A 20,322-nucleotide genomic window follows, 5' to 3' on the forward strand; every position below is an offset into this window, starting at 1 on the left:
CATTTGACTTCTGTGTCTGCTAGAGGGATGCCTGGTGTTGCTGACTGTTCTAGTGTTTTTGCCAATTCGTTGATGTATATGTTAAAGAGGGTTGGACCTCTGCTTAGGTGAAAGAAGTCTGTGTGTTGTTTCCCAATAACCTCTGAACTTTGTCTAACCCAACTCCCTTGACATACTTTGTGGGAGCCAATCAAAGTTATTGGGTATCCCGAGGGCCTGGGATTAAAGGGGGGAATATAAAAAATTGACAATATGAACATTATGAGGTGTGTAATTTGGGTATTTTTTGGGCTGCTGAATCCATTCCAGCCATTCGTTTTCAGTTAACATCACCAGATTCGGACTAATGGGCTGTAGGAACAATGAGGTTTGACCGATGCCATGGCACCCTCAGGCCTCCAGTTCCAGCCCCAGACCCAGCTTATGGCCTCCTGCGTTGATGCTCTTTCCATCCACCAGGGCAGACAGGGTGAGTTTCACACCTGGTCTAAGTGTCTGGGTGTAGCCAAAACCGATAAGGCTAGCGTTGTCAAGTTTAGCACTGATGGCAGAATCCTTGTTCAGCTTGTATTTGGCTGCGAAGCCAAATGCGCTGTTGCTGCCAGAGGTCCATCCCAGGTTTACGGCCGTCTCCAGTTTGTCGTTCACTTTCTGGTAGATGGAACCTCCGAACTCCAATCCACCAACTGCACCGTCATTGACGCTGGTGTGCAACTGGAAGTCTCCCGTCTTGTAGCCGACAGCGAAGTTGTTCCGGGTCATCTGAGATTTGGCAGTGTCAAAGGACAACTGGCAACCAGCGAGCAACCCCTCGTAGCCGACAACAGCAGCTCCATGGATGGTGGGCCCGGCAAAGTCAACATCACAGCCCAAGTTCACATGCTCGCGCTTGTAGGCAGTCTTAACCTTTCCACTCTTCTTGCCAGTGTTTGCCGAGAATGTTGTGTCAAAGGTCAGCGTAAGTCCCTTGGCAATCTGGTCTTTGACAGTGATCTTGGTTCCCACAGTGTTGTCCGTGTTCCACTTCTCAGAGAAGGTCAGGCCATATTCCGACCTCTTGTATTTGGCTTCCAGACTGCCAACCACGTTGCCGGTGTCATTGTTGGAGGAACCAGCCATTATGAATTCTTTGACAGCTAGAGGTGCTGACTTTGCTCCAGGTGCTGACTTTGTCTTCAGATCAAGTTTCACCAGACCAAATCCATAGCCTTTGTTGAAGATGTCTTTTGCAGACTTCCCCAGATCACCATATGAGGGAGGCACGGCCATTGTATCAGATTTAGCTACGTTAAAAAGGTTCTGTTGTTCTTCACACACCACACGGCCTATGCAGGCGAGGCCTGGTTTTATACTTTCGAGGCAGGCATGTGGCATGACATGGCTTATGAACCATATCTCCTTGTATGGCCGTTGACCCTTGTACGGCCATGATGTCAGCCATGGCAACGCATGCTGTCTTTTTAGGTCGTTCAGTCCAAGTGTATAAAAAGCAACTGGGTTAAGGCAGACCGAAGCTTGTGATTGTCATTGGCTGCACGGAGGTGACGAAAGTCTGGGGGACGGAGATACACCTAAACCTAACCTCAGTAAAACTAACACTGATGAATGCTAACCTGGTGAATGCTAACCTGCCCACGCTGGTGAATGCGAACCTGGTGAATGTTAAACTGGTCGGAACAACGGTGCTTAACCCAGTTGCTTTTTTGATACACTCGGACTTAAAGACCTGCAAAAAATACTCTCCCCTATGACAATAGTCTTGTGTGACACGATGGGATTATCTCCATATATGGGATTCCGGGCATTATACCCCGAAACGTTTGTGTACGTATTGTGTTTACCTGATTTTCGGTGTCGAGGTATAACCGGTGCCGAGGTTATGGTGACGGTCCATAGAAAACAGGCCGTTTTAACCAAACGTGCAACATTGGAAAAGACGACGTGATATATGCATTTTTCTGCAGCCAGGATGAATACAGTTAAACGGTAAATGGTGCATTTGTATAGCGCCTTTATCCAAGGCACTTTACATAGATTGTGCATTACATTCACCCATTCACACACACATTGATACACCGACAACGGAGGAAACCATGCAAGGCACCAACCAACTCACCGGAGGCAACTAGGGGTTAATAGTCTTGCTCCAGGACTCTTTATTATTTATTATGTCAGACGACAGAATCCATATATGGCCAAGACAGATGGTGCGACCTCGCCTGTTAGGGCTAGGTCGCTTTTCGCCCTTGGGCGTCTTACTGGTAGTAGGATATGGATCAGCCCTCATGTTATGGACTGAAATAAACAAATAGAAATCACCATTAGCAGTGCTAGGGCAGCAACATATAAAGCAGTGTTTTGATTGCTTTGTTAAACTGTTATTTGGTCATTAGAGCATCATTATGGAGTATAGTGTGTGCCATATTTCTCCTAGTTTGCAACAAAGACCTCTGCAATTCTAAACTGTGAAATAGTACATGTAAAACAGAGAATAATGTAAAGCTCTGAAGCAATCATTCAAATCAATTAAAAGTGATGATAATAATGGCACTAATAATAATGGAGCTGTTTTGGGAATAGAAGATTCAAAATGTGTTTGGTTATTGTGAAGATAAAAAATAAAATCCAATGAACACATTGAGGTCTCATCGTTTGACTTAATGAAATTAACAGCCATATACAATAATCTCAGGAAGTGCAACATTTCTGATCACAGTGCTATTCCCTAGATTATGAGATGTGTTCAAATAATTCCTGCTCAGTTTTAAAGAATGCCTCCTTTTGCAGAATAATAATGTTTAAAGGTCTTTGCACACTGCTGCGTTTTTCGGGCTGAATATCGGAGTGAATTTCGGAGCGCGTAAATAAAAAAACTAGACCAGGTCAACCTGGTTGTGCCAGACCCCGGTTCTGCCAACCCTCTGGGCCTATAAATTTAATGGTACATTTATAGGCTGTCTGAACCCCCTGTCTGTCATCATCATTTATGACATCATGCCTTTTGTAGGCATGTCATCATCATGTCATCATCATATATACCCTTTATATAGAAAACCCGGACAGACCGACATTTGCTTATGTAGGTCTACCCATTTCATGGGTCTGGCAATCAAACCTCGGTTCGAAGTGAAGCGGTGAACTTTTATTCTATGTGTTCTAGAGTTATGAACTCTGTGATCTATACATTCTTTATATTCTGAATGAATTAATGATTTTATCTGGAGGGCCGAATTGTCATGTGAAGCTTGACCAATCCTCAAAGTATCCAATCATCAGACCGGGACGGACACTACACACATACGGACGGACGGACGGACGGACGGACGGACGGACGGACGTACGGGACAGATAAAACCTGTTCATTCTGAACTGAAATGGCCATATGGACATGGGACACACACTTTGCTTTTTGAAAAAGCCTATTCATTCTGGACTGATATTCTGGACGTACGCAGGGCCGTTTTTAGCTATAGGCGGACTAGGCGGTCGCCTAGAGCGCCAGCCTAGAGGGGGCGCCGAAATGGAGGGAGTGGACCCAAACCAGCCCAAAACCGACCCAAAACCGACTAAATTCACGGCAAAACCCGTAAAAATCGCGCGCGCGGGAGTGGGGGGGCGCATTCGAGAGAGCTCGCCTAGAGCGCCGATTAGGCGCGCTACGGCCCTGGACGTACGAGACAGAAAAAACCTGTTCATTCTGGACTGGAGTGACCATATATGGACATGAGGTGACATACATTTTGTTTTTTGAAAAAGCCTGTTCATTCTGGACTGAGATGACCATATATGGACATGAAACACACATTTTGTTTTTGAAAAAACCTGTTCATTCTGGACTGAAATGACCATATATGGGCGTGGGACACACAAAGCCACTCATTGGTGCTTCAGAAAATCTACCTCACGCTATGTCAATCACGTTTGCACACCGTTTCGTATTTATTTTCCGACCAGGGTTGATTCTTTCCGATTTTCGCAGCTGTCGCACTGAGTCCCTTGCTCTCTCTCTCTCTCTTTCCTCTCTCTCCCCCTGGCCTCCGGATTTCCAAAACGCAACGAAAGACCGCAGTGCAGTGTGCAACCAGCTTAAGTCCATTTTTATGATCAACTCCCACATTTAAAGCTGCACTATTAATGGGAAACACCTGGATAAAATTATGACTTCATATACTGTATACACTATTACACTATGCTCTGTAGGAGCCAGTTGAACTATGACAGCGGTATTAATGTGTCAGGTGAGAAAGAAAGAACACAAATCTCATGTCTCAAAATAGATTTCTGTTCATAATTATTCATATTAAAGTTTTATTAATTTATCCTCTATTAAAATAAAATCAGGGGAAAAAAACAGCAAAGAAGCAAGAATGACAATAGATTATGGAATGTATTTCAGTAAATAAAATAAAGCTCCAACTGTTACATCAAGTGTGCTTTATTTCAGCCACAGTCAAATAAAGCACCATTTTTATATATTCATATATATATATAAAGTTATTTATATATATATATAATTTTTCATATACACCTTCAGGCAATGACTAGAGGATTCTTTACAGAATCAAGTTTCTTGTGGTTCTTTTAATGTACAGGTAAACTTAGTTTGGATATTTAACCACAGAAAAAAGCCAAGGCAACTTTCGCCTCTTTTTCATTAAAGTACAAAACTGGCACAGGGGACACAATTTTATACACAGTAAAAATGCAATAAAATTAAATTACATAAACAGACTAAAATTTCTGTAAACCTTTCCCCGTTACAGCAAACCTCAAACGAATAAAATCACTTTCTAAAGAAACTCAGTAAATCGGTAAAAAAAGAAAAAAAAGGAAACTAAAAACAAAACAAAATGTTTTTTTTTTTTTTTTGCCCTTTGAAAGAAATGTGCTATAGCTTGTACAACTTGATATTTTTCTTCTTGTTTTGTCAAACGAATGGCAGGCTGTGCAACTTGTTGTCCAGGGATGTTTCTTTGAGCATAACAACATCGGGGGGAGGAAGATGGCGGCCATTGAAAGCCACAGGCGGGGTTTGAAATCACGGACAGACCGCAGCACAGAGCGAACCAATTTAAATACGTCATCATGAGCATAAGGCCAGCGCAACACATACAGCAAAAGAAGAAACCCAAAACAAGAACACAGGGAAAGGAAGTCCTCAACCAAGATCATGATTCAGCTTAAAAAAAAGAAAAAGAAAAAAAAAGAAAGGAAAGGAAAGATTTGTCAAAGATCTGAAAGCGCTGTGAGTTGATGATGTCACGAGGAGGGGGGGCAGGGCCCTTTGCCGGTCAGTTTAGTAACTATGGCGATGGTGGCTTCCACCGTCCTGTACAGCATGTCCAGCATGTCTGGGGGCGGGCCAGCGTGTGCCATGACAGCCGGGGGGGCGTGGCCGCCACTGCCGGCCTCTGGCCCCTCCCCCACCAGCCCCAGGGCCGATGGGAACATGGCGTCCTCCGCCAGGGGCGCGGCGGCGTTGGACGAACCCGCCACCTCCCTCTGCTCCTTGGCCTCCTCCGAGGCGGCCGACGAGGCCTCCCCGCCGCACCTCCTCTTCCTCCTGTCCTCCTCCTCTTCCTCGTTGCCCCCCAGGTGCCGAGGAGGCGGCGGCGGCTCGGGGTCCTCCCCGCGGACGTACGTCTCCCCCACCTCCTGCATGGAGGACGAGGACGAAGAGGACGACGAGGAGGAGGTGGAGGACGAAGACGAGGCCTCCATCTTCTCCTCCTTGGCCGTGGCGGCAGTTGGGGGGGAGGAGGAGGACGCCTCTGCGCCGGGGGGAGCGGCCGCCACCGTGGGTGCGGGCTCCGGAGGAGAGGGCGGGTCCTGCTCGGTGCCGGGGTCGATCAGGGATGAGGAGTCGCGCGTCTCTGTGTCCGAGGTGCTGGCGGGCGTGAGCGCCTCCTGGTGGTCCGACTGCGGCAGCGCCTTTGGCTCCCCAGACGGCGGGAGGGCTGAGGAGGAGGCGGCGGACGTGGAGGGCGTGGCGGCCACGCAGGCCGGCCCCGCCCCCATCATGGCAGAGCTGGTGCCCTCGCCGGCACGGTCGTCGTCGCTGCTCACCCGCCGACGCTTCACCGGGGTGGCACCCTCCTCCTCGGCTAAGGAACAAGACGTTACAACGGCCATTAACGGGGTGCGAACGCTAGGGTTGTCACGAGTATGACATTTTACGTGACGGTTAATTGTTACACAAGTAATTGCTGGAACGTGTGAATGCAAATCTCTCTGTCTTTTAGGCTTTGAAGTTCCACAAGGCAGATATGACAAGTAACCTAAATATACAAAGAAATTACTGACATATTTAATTTATACTTAAAAAAAACAAGTGGAAATTGTCGATCTACAAGCTCACAACGCGTCACATCGTGATGCGTAGGAGCTTGTGGATCTGCCATAATGGATCTGCCATAAAATAATTGCAATTAGGTTATTATGTAAAGCGAACGCATGATGTCAATATGACGGGAGAAGGAAAGGACACCTCAGAGTCGATAATCGCACATGTGAACTAAATTTGAGAGGACCAGAGACGTACAAACCTCGTCAAATCACACCCAAAAGACACGGCTAGATAAATGGTACTGGTTTTATAATCTGGGTGAACTCTTTAACACAACTTGGCAATGTACAGTTCTGGATAAACATTTCATTCTCCCTTTCTTTTAACTTCCAATTTTATTTACTCTTTTAAAGGACAACTTTGTTTTTTTACAACAAGGGTTCATATTTTAGATTGTAATTAGAGAAAAGGTTAGGGTTAGGGTTAGTGAGTGTAAAAGGCAAGTGAGTGTAAAAATGTTTTCATTTGCTTCGTTCTATTGTTTTATCCCGTTTACCGTGCTAAAATGTGGGGCATGCGTACACATGGGGGCATGCGTACAAGTGGCTAAATATGTCTTTTTAGACACAATAAGCCAGCAGTTTCAGTAACACTTCTAGCCCCCATAAGTCACATCCAACCATGAAAGGTTGCGTTGTATCTTGGGAATGGGCTTATTCTGTGTAAAATGACATATTTAGCCACTTGTACGCATGCCCCCAACCACTGAAATAAGAATCTCTAAAACAATAGAAAGAAGTAAATGAAATAGTTTTAACACTCATCTTCTATATTCTTTAATTACAATCTAAAATATGAACCATTGTTGTAAAAAACTAAAGTTGTCCTTTAAACAGCAAACGCGAAAACCTGCATAATAAAGCGTTACATTTACCTGTAATTGTATTGTGAGAATAAAGTTGATTCATTGATAGAATAAACCTCACAAAAAGTTTAGAAACGTAACACTGGTCGATTATTTCTCACCTTCATTCATATCAACTGGTATGAATTTCATATCATTTTGATCGTCGATTAGTCACCTTTTACGAGATACACCATGTAAGGATTGTGCACTCGTGGAATGAGCAACACAGCTAAACGTGTGTGTAACCCCCAACCAAAATCCCCCACTATTCTATAAGTCACAGGTGTGTGTTGTCACAGGTGTGTAACTGGCACCTGAATCCAGCCTATAGCCTACTGTACCTTTTGCCTTGCTGTCTTTGGCCTCCTGCTCCAGGGTGGTGCGTTGCTGGACGCAGGCGCGACAGCGGACCAGCAGCTCATGGAGGGTGGGGCCGAGGGCGGGGTCTAAAGCCTGGGGAGGATGCACCGAGAGCAGCAGCACCAACGCACGCAGGTCCTGGGAACGGGGTGGGGGTGGTGGGACAAATGGGAAAAGGTGCAGGATGGGAAGAGAAGAGTATTGTGATGATGACGAGAATCTAAACACTTCCTCTGGAAAGGCATCCAATGTGTGTTCACTGTGTTCATCAGTTTGTTTTCATGTTGGAAGAGGTAGCCGTTATTAATTAACGGGTTACGGTTAAGACGTGACAACAACACCCGTCACCCTTCAGGTGAGGAATCCACAGTTTGGAAGAAACAACTCAACTTGGTTGTTAAGAGACAGTGTTTGACAAAGATGTGTGAGAGTACGTACTGCATTGAGCAGGCTGCTGGTCTTGCAGAGCTCCAGGCGGTGAGCAGCCAGCTCAGGCTGCAGGCTGTGCTGCTCACTCAGCAGGTTGGTCACCAGCACGTTGACCAGGCTGCTGCAGCTGGGACCCGACAGCACCTGGCCCTGGACCTGGATGGACACAACACAGCCAATCAAATGATACGTCTCATGCATTCATTTCAGAGCATCCCACAACCCAATATTACGCAGTTGTTACAAATTTGTTGTTTTTAAAATGGGCAAATAAACAATAAAATCAGTGGCAATTATTAATAATTTGTTGAGGATTCAGCCCCAGCTTACAAGCTGTCCATGCCAAGATAGTTGAGTAAGTTGTTACAGTATATGGTTATGTCCAGATGTTCTATGTCAATGGTTCCCAAACTGTTCACGTCGAGATCCAAAAGAGATATTAGTTGTTTGCCCGTGACCCAAACTAGTGAAATAGCAGATCAAATAGCGTCGCTTCGCGCCACATTGTGAGCTTGTAGCTATCTTCACTACTTCTAAGCATTTTTTTGTAATTTATGTAATTTCTTAGATTTTTCTTTTATTTCTTCACAAAATTACTGAAAAAAATTAAAATAAAAAAAAATTGTCCGCGACCCACACCTACCTTGTGCAGGAAGCAGGTGAGGAAGGAATAGGCCATGTTGTTGTTGAGGAAGGTCCTCTCGTCCATCAGAATGCACTTGATGTACTCGCCAAAGGCCGGGTCTTCACACAGCAGCTTCACACAAGTCTTGGCCAGAGCAGACTAAAACGACAACACAACAAGGATGTCAGCAGGCTCTGTATTGCAGTCTATAAAAAGGGTCCGTCCGTCTGTGAGTGTGTGTTTGTCCAGAGCTAATCTCGCACCCATGTGGCAGATAGGCCTGTCAAAATTTGCCAAAAATGGCATTCGAATATTCCCTTCAAAATCCACTGTTGATTTGAATAAATTCGAATATTCGAATAATTCTAATAATTCGAAGCATTCGTACTTCGAAGCTGTTTATTCTAGACAGTCGCTTCTATCGCTTTACTGTGTGCAGGTCCGCGTTGGTCAGGGACGTGCAAAGAATGAGCAGCACCTGGCTGCAGACACTAGGGTCCTGTTGAGGTCCATGGGAGACAGGAACCTCAACAAGTGGCAGGAAGGGACCTCACAGTGCGCAAGTGACTTCATGCCGCTTGTGGAGGTCACGTGACGGCTCTGCCTTGCAGTCCAAGGAACTACAGTCCCTTTGAGCCGCATTGTCGCTATGTGTACATGTTATCTTTTAGACAACCCAACTCTACCCCTAACCCTAAACTTAACCTCAATGGGGTAGAGCAAGAAAGAGGTGTGAGGTCACTTCCTGCCACTTGTTGAGGTTCCTGTCTCCCGTGGACCTCAACAGGACCCTAGTGGCTGCAGCCAGGTAGTCTATCGGGTGCCCACGTGGTGTCTACGCGTCAATCTCTTTGATCTTTACGAGTGCCCAACGACGCGTTTGACGCGTTGTACAGTAAACTATACTGTACTGTAGCTACTGCACTTGGCTACCGCGGTGATGAAACAACTCCATTTCCCAACATGCAGCGCGCAATTACGTCACCCGGACGTGCTGTGTGGCTCGTTGACTTCCTGTTTACCGGCTGCACAAAAGTGCCGTTTTCTCCGGATTCCCTTCCTTTTTTAATTTTTTTCTCAAAACGGCAGCCTCTTCTACATGCCGTAACACAAACACTGTGGCTTAGAAATGATAAAAAACGGTCCTGACTGAAAGAAAAGATTTTCGCGAAATAAACAGGACATACTCGGATTACATTTACTCGGATTACTTTTCTCGCCAGTACTCTCGCCGGTAGGTAAAATGGCGCGTTGCCATGGGCACCAGCAAATTAGACGTCAGAGATCACGTGGGCATCCGATGTGTTAAGAGAGGCAGGGGCTGACATTTCTAAAAGGGCCTTTTGGTGGACAATTCTCTCTTAACTCATCTAGTGCCATTCGCGAGATGTCTCGCGAAATGTACTCGAGTATCTGTAGTGCCATTCACGGGATATCTCGGGAAAAGTAATAGATTACTGTAACGGCGAGTACATTACCGAGAAAAATGGCCGGCGGTCCGGAGACGAAATCCGTCGCTGATTTCGCATCATCACGGCTCCACGAGCACAAAATAGTCCCATCCATAACATTGAGGTGGACGGGGGATCTCATCTTTAATGTCCATTATCTCAAAACTACACTTTAGAAGCTAGGATGGAGGCAGATGCTCGCTTATGTTACACAGTTATAAAAGCTCCCGGTCGGCCATTACACAACTCCACGTGGACACGGATCGGTTCCGGCGCACGATCCGATGACGTCAGACCGGAAGTGATTGCGCGGTGGACTTCTGGCCTTCAAAATAAGACAACGCAAGTGAATGGGACCTGAAGGAGGCACTTTGGACATTATAATCCGTTAATGTCTGGGGCTCAGAATGAGTTAAAAGGGCAGGGGCTCAAGCCCCGTTTGATGTCTGTGTGCACGTGCCTGGCGTTGGTAAAAGCAGCATCGCATCGTCGTTGCGAAGCGTCACAGCAGCTGTGATTGAGTTGGAACAGCCACAACATGAAACGAGCAATTATAATCACACCAATGGATTATGTTTTGGTTTGAACCAAATTAGGTAGTCTACAAGAGTAGTGTGACGGAGGGAGTTTTACCGTTTACCGTGGCTGCGTGCGGGGAGACTGACTCGGTGAGAGAAGAAATCCATGCTTTTTTATATTGTGTTTTCGGTGAAGAAGTCTCGTTGTCTGCCTTCCCGTCACTACCAAATGAGTCGCCCGTTTCAGCTTGACTTGTTAATCATTCTGAATCAACGTGAGCATGCACAGCACACTGTGTGTGCTGTGCACTGCGAGGCGGACGACGCGTCAGGGACAGTGTGAAGGGAAAGTGTGAAGGGAAAGTTAAGCAGCTGGGGGTTTATTCTTCGCTAAATATGCACCCTTAATTTACAAGCCCACAACGTATTGGATCAGCGACGCATTGTGGACTTGTAGATCAGCCCACTTTTGCAGCGGCGAATGGAGACCTCTGCCTTGCGAGACCAGCCACCTTTTAACGTTACATGCGCCCAGAATCTCGCGAGAAGTGCGGCAGATTTGTTTTAATTAAATATAAATTAATTCGAAGCTAAATTTTTTACTTTCGAATATTCTTTTATTGTTAACATTCGAAGGAATATTCGAATATAGAATATTCTTTCACACCCCTAGTGGCAGATCAGCGCCAATTCTCATTTCGACACTGCCCAGAGTATCACACCCCCCCACAAATATGTTTTATACTTTGAGAATCCACATGATTCCAATTTTAACCTGAATACTATCGTTTCACTGGGAGGAACATGAAAGTTTAATCTGATGTAAATCATGCCCTTTTTTCATAAAAAATTGCTGGTGGAGTTTGTCCAGAACCTAGAGAGGATTCGGGTTATAAATCTGTTTCCTTTTAAAAAGGAACTCTAAGTATGCTGCATTCTGTATACATTCAGTAATGGTATGCAATCAGAGCTGAAACACTGCCGGCAGAAGAATTTCAACTGTAATTTTTCTTTAGAACACAAACAAATGTTGTCCTCACAGTACTTAAAAATCATGACTGAGAAAGAGAGAGAAGAGAGAAAGACTTACCTGTGATTGACAGAGTTCAGTCCAAAGTTTGGGGAATAGGGCCAAGTGAAGAGGCAGTCCTTCATATGCTATCAAGACACCTGGAAAACAAATGAATTTAACAATCAGAGCTACAGTAGGAAGCTAATGTTCGAACTCATAGCGAACTAAACGTGACATTTTCTTTTCCTGTGACGATTTCAGTCGTATATATTCATAATCGTACGCCTCTGCTGTCAGCCTGTCAGACCATATTGTAGAACAATACTCTAATTTGGTTCAGTACCATTAGGAGAATACCATAGGAGTCTTTTTTTTCTTGTGGTGGAGAGGTCTGTAGTTTCTTTGGATGCAGATTGGCAGCATTTCAGATGTTTGAAACACTGAGGAAGGCCTATAGGCCGAAACGCGTCTGTTTCTCTAAATAGACTGCTGCTGCTGTGCTTATGTATAAATAAATAAATACATCTTAAAGTCATTATTCAAGAGAGTGCGGATATTCCCTTCATTTTGAGACCATATTCTGGCCAGTAAGTTCAACCAACTTTTTCATGAAGTGAAATACTGTATGCAGCATGGAAATCCAGTTAGCTGTACTGGCATTGACTGGGTGTCTTCAACAACATTTAGCATCAAGCAATCACTCTCTCTCATATTCAAACACACACGTACTTAGTTTGACCAGGGTCTCTGTGAACTTCTCACAGTTGATGGCGACTCGACACAGCAGGTGGATGAACTGGTGGTAAGACAGGAAGTAATCCAGCAGCATCCGGTCATACACCTCATCTTTCCCCTGACATACACACATTATTATAAGACCATGGCACAAACACAAATATATACATACTGTATATGAGTATGAGTATGATTTATATTTAGTTGTGTGCAGATGTTGCGATATCGTCCACTTTTGGTGCGAGACCCGACTCACAACCAAGAATAAATCATGCATAGCATACACATCACTGGGAGGCAGGAAAAGCAAGTGTTTCTCTTTGGTTTTAGACTGTATTAGTGTCTATTGTTCATTCAATGCTTGAATTTCCCCCTGGGGAACAATAAAGTCTAAGTTACCGGTAATCTAAAGTTTCAACCGCAGCCAAACCTCTCTGTTAAAAGTTCTGTTCGTAGTGAAACATTAATCCCAGGTAATTCTAGTCCATGTTGTGCTCTCAATTGCCATCTGTTGGTGAAACAAGATATCGCCAAAGTGGCCTGAATGAATGTTTTTAAACACCAGCCTCAGTGGTACCCTAACTAGGGATGGCCAACGGCTAACCGTTACCGTTAAACCGATAAGAAATTGGTTACCGGTAAGCACTAACGGTCAATTTTGACCGATAAAAAAGAAAAGAAAAAGGAAATCAACCCATGTGTCACACCAAAAGCCAAAGTACACCAATATCTACGCAACATCAAGTCATCAACCATGCAACTACGCGCTGTGGTCACACATTTCTGGGACACCAATGTCTGTATAACATCGAGCATTCACGCAACTGCGAGTCTGCAACGCGAGTCGTACACGCTGACTTATTCAACAAATGCTCCGTCGTCGATTGGATTTTACAAAACAGACCCCGTCACATTGAATCCCGTTTAAGAAGAGCTTAAAACACAACTTTCTAATGTTACATGTTGATGACGTGAGGAACGCTAAAGTCGTCTTGGTTACAGAGTAGGATATGCGAAAATAACAAAGCTGAGCTCAGACTCGCAAATTCAATGATCGCTGCATCAGCACACACAAAACACGGGCGAGAGAGAAGAAAATTAATGAAATGGACATCACTTTTAGCCGATTCAACCATTCCAAAAGTTATACGATTGAAAGTTATTGTTCTACATATGAGCATCTCGCTGCGGCTGTTTAGTTAGGCGATAGCCAGGGAGTGCACAGAATGTTAGAGAGGCATGGGCTGAATGGCCTTTTGGTGGACAATTCTGTTGATAAAAGTTAAGGGCTCCAGCCCCCTTTGCTGTATGTGCGCACGTGCCTGGCGAAAGCGCATCACATTACAGACTGAACATTTCAATGCCACCGTTTCTTTGCAAAAACACATTTCTTTTAGAAAACATTTGTATTCTTGTTTCTCCTAGTTTTATTGTTTGTAATGTGTAAATATGGCACTTTATTATGGGGAAAAACGGGTGTATTTTCCTTTTTTAAATCACTAAAATAGCGCATTTTTGAACACATTTCCTTAACGCATTTTTGAAGACATTTCCTTAACGGTTAACGGTTAATTAACTGATAAGGCCTTTCGGTTATCGGTTAAGAAAAAATCTCCATTTGGCCATCCCTAACCCTAACCCTAACCCTAACCCTAACCCGAACACTCAGTAAAGTAAGCCTTGGCCGAGCCAAGAGGCCCATAGGTCAGGAGCCTATCTCCTGTTTCTGTAGCGTGAGGCAGTTTGGTGTACAAGTACACCCTCTGGACCTGACGCTAGTATGTCGCAGGGACTTCCCCTCAATCCAACCCTTGATGCCGAGTGCCAAGCAGGGAGGCAGTCTTTGGCATGAACCCAACCCCGAACTCCCAGTCTCAGGGCGGACACTCTAACCTCAGAACCTCAGTAATATAAGGTAAAAACCAGTCTGACCTTGCTGGTCTCCACCATGGAAGGCAGTAGACACATGTTGAGCTCCGGGCGGGGGGGTCGGATGTTGTTTTTACCCCCCATCAGCTTGATGTTTTCTCTGCACGGCAGATAGGGACCAAACGACACTGGGAAGAGCACACACACACACACACACACACACACACAAGTATTACTATATTATAATATACAACATTTAAGAACGTCGATATACGTTTTTGTCAGTTCTAACCCTGAAGCTGAAAATAGACGATCTACAAGCTCAAAACGCGTTGTGTTGTGATCTTGTAGATTGGCTCATTTCGGTGCATGACAGCGGAGTGCAACTAAGTAGGGGAGAGAATAGAGAAGAGGAGGAGAGATTGGGAGTCTTTACCAAACACATCCAAAAACCTCGGAATTATATTTTTTGTGCGCCCTCGTTTTCCGAGGCAAATTCTATACCCTAGAAAGATGTATATTATATTTTAACCTCTTTCAACCTGGCATCCCCAAGTTTCAAAAATAGAATATAGGTGTGCCTTGTGCACAAACAGTTTTATAAGCACTGGGTAGAGCAGTGGTTCTCAACCTTCTCAGGCCATGAGTGGTCACTTAATGGGGATGTTGCTGTGGTGGTAGGTAGGTGTAGTGGTTACTTACTGGGGATGTTGCTGTGGTGGTAGGTGCAGTGGTTGTGTTGCAGGAAGGGCACCAGTGTGTGCAGGAAGTCATGAGGACTCAGCAGCACCAACTCCTTCAGAACATCTAAGAGGAGGCAAAACAGTAGAGCTCTGTCATGATGTGACACTTTGCTTAAAAAAAAGATTAAAGAATAAAAAATAAACCTACAAGATAACTACTTTATTTGTTGTTTTTGGCATGCAACACTTGAGTACTGTGTGATTCTTATTTTTTATATGAATAAAATAACTGTTTTGTCATGTGCGCTCCTTAATAATAAGGACCACACACTACAAGAACCACACACTACAGGAAAGCTGATGGAAGTTTGTGAACGCTACCTAGGCAGGCGTTGCGGAGTTCGGGGGGGCTGTAGGAGTTGAGGAGGGTCAGCAGCTTGTGGGCAAAGTCGATTCTCTCCTGCCACTGTATGAGAGCCTGTTTCACATCTGGAGGACAGGAGACAACACACTGTATGAGAGCCTGTTCATCTGGAGGACACAAGGGGTGCAAAGGTTAATCCAACTAATCCATCATGAAAAATGATCGATCATCAATTACAAATCATTAATCTTCAGATTAAGAATGTCAGCTAAATGAAAAACAAAGAATAGTGACCTTTGCGCTGCAGGTACGGCCGCGTGGCTTTCAGGACAGACAGGAAGATGGACAGCAGCTCCACCAGGTCCCCGGTGACGTGACAGGCTGTGGCCTCGTGGTACATCATGTGTAGTGTGTTGAAAGACTGGAGGCGGGAGGAAGGGAGGACCACGAGTTTGGGAGAAAATGCACAGGGGAGGAAAGAAAGCATAACGGTTTGAGAAAGTGAGGTGAAGAAAGAAAGCGAGAGAAGATGGAGACATTCAATTGTGACGCGAAACATATCACGGTCCATTACTTATTTGTCATTTGAGCCATGGACCACCGTTTGATGAGATTTCGCTTCTCAGACCCAAAGACCTAAAATATTTTCTTATCGTTGGATAAAGATTTTGTCCACAATTCCATGCCGTTTTGATGTGGTAGAAGATATAACAGGCAAAGTTGACAAAAAATAAATACATTCAGGTGTTAATTTAAAGATCTATAGGGTCCATTTGGCTACAACTCTCCATCATTTAGCTGGGGACCACTTGGAACCCCCTAGAGGACCGCTAGTGGTCCCCAGACGACTGGTTGAAAAGCAGTGATGTTAAGTACGATACTTTTGGTAGGTCATTTTATTACTACTTTCTTTATATTTCACATACAGTAGGACATCAGTTGATAACTGTGTTCGGTGTAGGCAGTGTTACCTCAGTCATGAGGATGAGACCTCTGTTGAAGACCACCAGGAGTCTGTCCTCATCATTCTCCAACAGGACACGGAAGGCACTACAGAGGCAACACAACTGTTAGCGCAGTGTGTGTGTGTGTGTGTAACTAAAATAACAGTTAAGATTGTTCCAGCTCTCACATGACATTTTCATTTTTAACCCATTTATGCCTAGGATTATTGACCGCTTTAACCAGTGAAAAATAGCAGATATACAAGCTCACAGCGCGGCACCGAGTGCCGCGCTGCGAGCTTGTAGATCTGCTATTTTTGAAAAATCAGGATATTTCTTTGCAAGTCTTTGAATATATCTATTTAAAAGCGAACATGTGTAACTCAAATATTTGCTTCTGGGTGGTCCCTGGAACAACATATTTTGAGATGGGGGTCCGCGGCCAAAATACCTGTAATTTTGGGGGTCCTTGACATGAAAAAGTTTGAGAACAACATGATTTAGAAGAAGGATTTAGAAGTCGGGTCAAAGATCGAGTCAAAGATATTCAAAGACTTGCACACATTTTCACGTTTTTTCAAAAATAGCAGATCTACAAGCTCGCAGCGCGGCACTCGGTGCCGCGCTGTGAGCTTGTATATCTGCTATTCTTCAATAGTTAAAGCATAAAATAATGGTTAAAGTGGTTAAAATCTAACGCGACTCGGGCGCGTTCCAGGTATTTGAGAATTAAAGTCCCAGAGAAATATTGGTGGAAGATAAAGGGGCGTGAGGGTGCACGTCCGGTACCTGATAAGAGTGGTCCAACAGGAGCGTCCGTCCAGACAGCGGAGGTAACAGCTGATGGTGGTCTTCTTAAACTGCTTCACGTCCTCCAGTTCTTCCTCTCTCATGTCGGCTCTCTGGGCCACGAACAGCTGCATCAGGTTGAACAGCTCCTCCACCGCCTGCACACGCACACGCACGCGCACACACACACACACACACGCACACACACGCAAACGTTAAACTCAATATTTTCACTTGACAAACACTGAGTGTAACGAGGAATTCGTCTTTCATATTGTATGAAATTTGTTCTAAATATGTTTTTAAAACATGTTCAAAAAGCAATTTAAATGTTGGGTTGACAAAATTGCAAATGCATGCCCATTAAAAGTGTTAAAAAAAACAACTAACACTGAAAAGGGAAAATGGCATATTTAATTTTTTTTTACAAAATGTAAATTTTTCAGGAAAAAAAAAAAGAAAAGAAAAAAAAATGAAAAAACATTCAGCGGAAGTGGATTCATTGGTTCAATATTTTTAAACCAACACACAGACGTAAAGAGTGTTCAATACCACAGATTTATAATAATTAAAAAAGAAAAAGAAAAAATGGAACTCGTTTCTGCCAGACAGCGACGAAATACTGTAACTAATCGTAACGTGTTGTTCCACATACACTGGTTATGATTTTCCAGCAGTTGACACAGAATGCACCCTAACCCTTATTGTGGGTAGGACACGATTTCACCTGTTATTCAGGTAAAAAACGGACCGTTTCAAAGTGGCAACTTGTCCACTCACCCCGGGGTACTGGCTGGCGTGTGGCGTCAGGTTCTTGAAGGCCCACTGGATGTTCTGGTGCTGGGCCAGCTGGCGGGTGAAGGTGGGCGCCTGCTCGCAGCACATGCGCAGGATGCCGTAGTAGGCGGGCAGCATGCCGCGGTTGAACAGCACCACCTCCTGGTCGTCGTGGTCGGCCAGGATGTAGTTGAAGGCGATGTTCTTGGTCACCACGGGGTTCTGCACCACCAGGCGCACGTTCTCGGGACACTCCACGCACACGTTGTACCAGAAGGACAGCAGCGCCTGCTTGTTGTGGTTGGTGGCGATCGCCGGCTCCGACAGCTTGGGCTGTGGGACAAGAGAATCACTGTTAATTTCGTAGACTAGAAAATATCGTGGACTACCCTTTTTTTTTACTGAAAAAGTAAAAACTCTCGCACTGTCTTCAAATGCTTTTAATGGGAATACAGCAAAGTTTCAGTCCTTTTAGACCAGGGAAACTTTGATGGAGAAGGCCACTATATTTCCACACTAACTCCAGAGGGCCACATTGCATATACCGGTGGTGTCGAGCAGAAACCTGTTATCTCAGTATTTTGACTTTTTTAATGACCTACACAAAAGTAGCAAAAATAGCTGCGACACGTTTTGAGCTTGTAGATCAGCTATTTTTTTGCCATTTTTGAATTGGAATCCTGAATAGAATAATTTGTTGCTATTTTTTAACACATTGGCCGCCATTTTAACATTGACTGTATGGCTCTCCTGCCATTTTGTTTAATACAAAAATTGATATATTTTTTTTATATTGACATTTTTCCTAAATTCTGTATTTTTTCGACAATGTCATACAGAACCTCAAATGAAACAGGACAAACTCTAGTCTCACCGAAAAATAAAATAAATAAATAAAAAGCTTTTTTTTCTATAGTTGCAGCCATCTCAAAATAGCCATTTTTGACCAAAATCCAGCTATAATTGAAAGAACTGGAGATATTGACCTTTTTGTGATTGATGGCTTTTCGAGCGAATAACTCAGTTGATATTTGTATTTATGGCGTCAGGCACTTATCAGATAAGTGTACTAATGTAATTATGTAATAGGAATTATTTTTAGAATTTTCTGTTTAGAAAAATGCAGAGAAAAATATTTTTATATGCTATGTCTGACCAAAAACAGCAAGTTCACATTGATATACTATTACTGCTACAGTATTCTACAAGTCTGCTACAAGTCACTTGGGGGCGCTGTCTCTCTGTTTCTGTGTGTAAATGCTAGTTGCGCTCTGTAGGCCTACAGGTGCACACACACACATTGACATCAAAGGGGGCATGAGTCTTTACAACCAGTAAGACTCCCTAATCGGGAGATAAGCGACCGTTGGTCGCTTATCTCCACAAATATCACAACCTCCACCTCTCACGTCATACGGGTAGCCATAGTTACACCTGGAATGTTGAATCTCCATATATGGAGATAACCTACGCATCACACAAAGTCTGACCTCACCAGCCCATACTTGGGCATGGACGACTTATATCTCCATATACGGAGATGGCCATATATGGAGATACGATGACATCACAGAGTCCACAGCTGATGATGTGGCGTGATGTCATACAATACACAAACAAGCCCTATATAAAGGGGCAATTCTCACCAGGGAAGAGAGCATTGCCTGGAATGTTGAATCTCCATATATTGAGATAACCTACGCATCACACAAAGTCTGACCTCACCAGCCCATACTTGGGCATGGACGACTTATATCTCCATATACGGAGATGGCCATATATGGAGATACGATGACATCACAGAGTCCACAGCTGATGATGTGGCGTGATGTCATACAATAAACAAACAAGCCCTATATACTGATGCGATACGATGACATCACAGAGTCCACAGCTGATGATGTGGCGTGATGTCATACAATAAACAAACAAGCCCTATATACTGATGCGGAGATATGAGCAGGGCAAAGGTGTGACGTGTGACGTGTGACCGACCGACGGACGGCCGGTGGAGGTTTTCATAGTAAACTGCTCCCTGACGGTCGCAATAACACTTCTAGAATACACCTCTAGAATGGATTGCTATGACATTTGTTCAACAAGGTGATCAGCAATCTCTCAACACGTCGCTCTGCGACACTTTGAGAGCTTGTAGAGCTTGTAGATCTGCTATTTTCACATTCTAGCACATGTTAGAAAATGTCTCCCCCTGCCCCTAAAAAATCCTCTGCACTGCCCTGGCAAGAGCAGGGCAGACGCAGTTTGCTAACGAGGCGAGGCTGTAGTTGATCGATCGCTTGTTGGCTGTAGTTGATGCTTGTTTTGGTGGAGCGTGGGCCAGGGACCCCCACGCCCACCTGGTTCCCTAAGTGTTGGCTGGAGACCAGGGGACCCCCTTTGTGAGACCCCATCGACAGGGACCACTTGTCCCTGCAACTGGATCATGTGAACTTTATGTAACAAATGATCGGCTTATTGATTGATTTTACAATGTTATGTAACTCCGCACTGCTCTGGGAGGTCGGCGAAGCGTTGGACCCACGGACCCCTTATTGGTTCCGTTAGAAAGGCGA

The 20,322-nt window shown here is 44.5% G+C and overlaps 2 protein-coding genes across 5 annotated transcripts in view; both read right to left on the reverse strand.

Moving 5' to 3' along the window:
• Positions 1-390: 390 nt before the first annotated feature.
• Positions 391-1,269, reverse strand: LOC308281237 (non-selective voltage-gated ion channel VDAC2-like; the record flags this gene model as incomplete). 3 transcript variants are annotated; one of them, XM_080721369.1, is made up of 2 exons in its annotated part: positions 391-686; positions 915-1,269. In XM_080721369.1, the coding sequence occupies 2 exons, from the start codon at positions 1,267-1,269 to the stop codon at positions 391-393; spliced, it is 651 nt and encodes a 216-aa protein (XP_080577495.1). The 3 variants fall into 3 exon arrangements, with proteins under 3 accessions (XP_080577495.1, XP_080577494.1, XP_080577493.1); XM_080721368.1 differs by having other exon boundaries at positions 391-541; positions 674-1,269; XM_080721367.1 differs by having other exon boundaries at positions 391-1,269.
• A 3,081-nt stretch (positions 1,270-4,350) lies between these two features.
• usp34 (ubiquitin specific peptidase 34) overlaps positions 4,351-20,322 on the reverse strand; it is a 92,120-nt gene continuing 76,148 nt past the window's right edge. Inside the window, exons 67-79 of one of the 2 annotated variants that reach the window (XM_080722227.1) lie at positions 17,753-18,082; positions 16,973-17,130; positions 16,211-16,289; positions 15,534-15,660; positions 15,257-15,364; positions 14,895-14,999; positions 14,256-14,380; positions 12,318-12,441; positions 11,667-11,746; positions 8,626-8,766; positions 7,992-8,138; positions 7,535-7,691; positions 4,351-6,104 (exon numbers count right to left, since the gene is read on the reverse strand). In XM_080722227.1, coding sequence (XP_080578353.1) covers positions 5,260-6,104; positions 7,535-7,691; positions 7,992-8,138; positions 8,626-8,766; positions 11,667-11,746; positions 12,318-12,441; positions 14,256-14,380; positions 14,895-14,999; positions 15,257-15,364; positions 15,534-15,660; positions 16,211-16,289; positions 16,973-17,130; positions 17,753-18,082 — 2,526 coding nt within the window. In that variant the 3' untranslated portion in view covers positions 4,351-5,259. Of the gene's footprint in view, positions 6,105-7,534; positions 7,692-7,991; positions 8,139-8,625; positions 8,767-11,666; positions 11,747-12,317; positions 12,442-14,255; positions 14,381-14,894; positions 15,000-15,256; positions 15,407-15,533; positions 15,661-16,210; positions 16,290-16,972; positions 17,131-17,752; positions 18,083-20,322 lie in introns of both variants that reach the window. The other variant, XM_080722226.1, reaches the window with a different exon arrangement.

Source organism: Nannobrachium achirus, assembly GCF_963921795.1.
Source record: "Nannobrachium achirus genome assembly, chromosome: 3".
NCBI lineage: Eukaryota > Metazoa > Chordata > Actinopteri > Myctophiformes > Myctophidae > Nannobrachium > Nannobrachium achirus.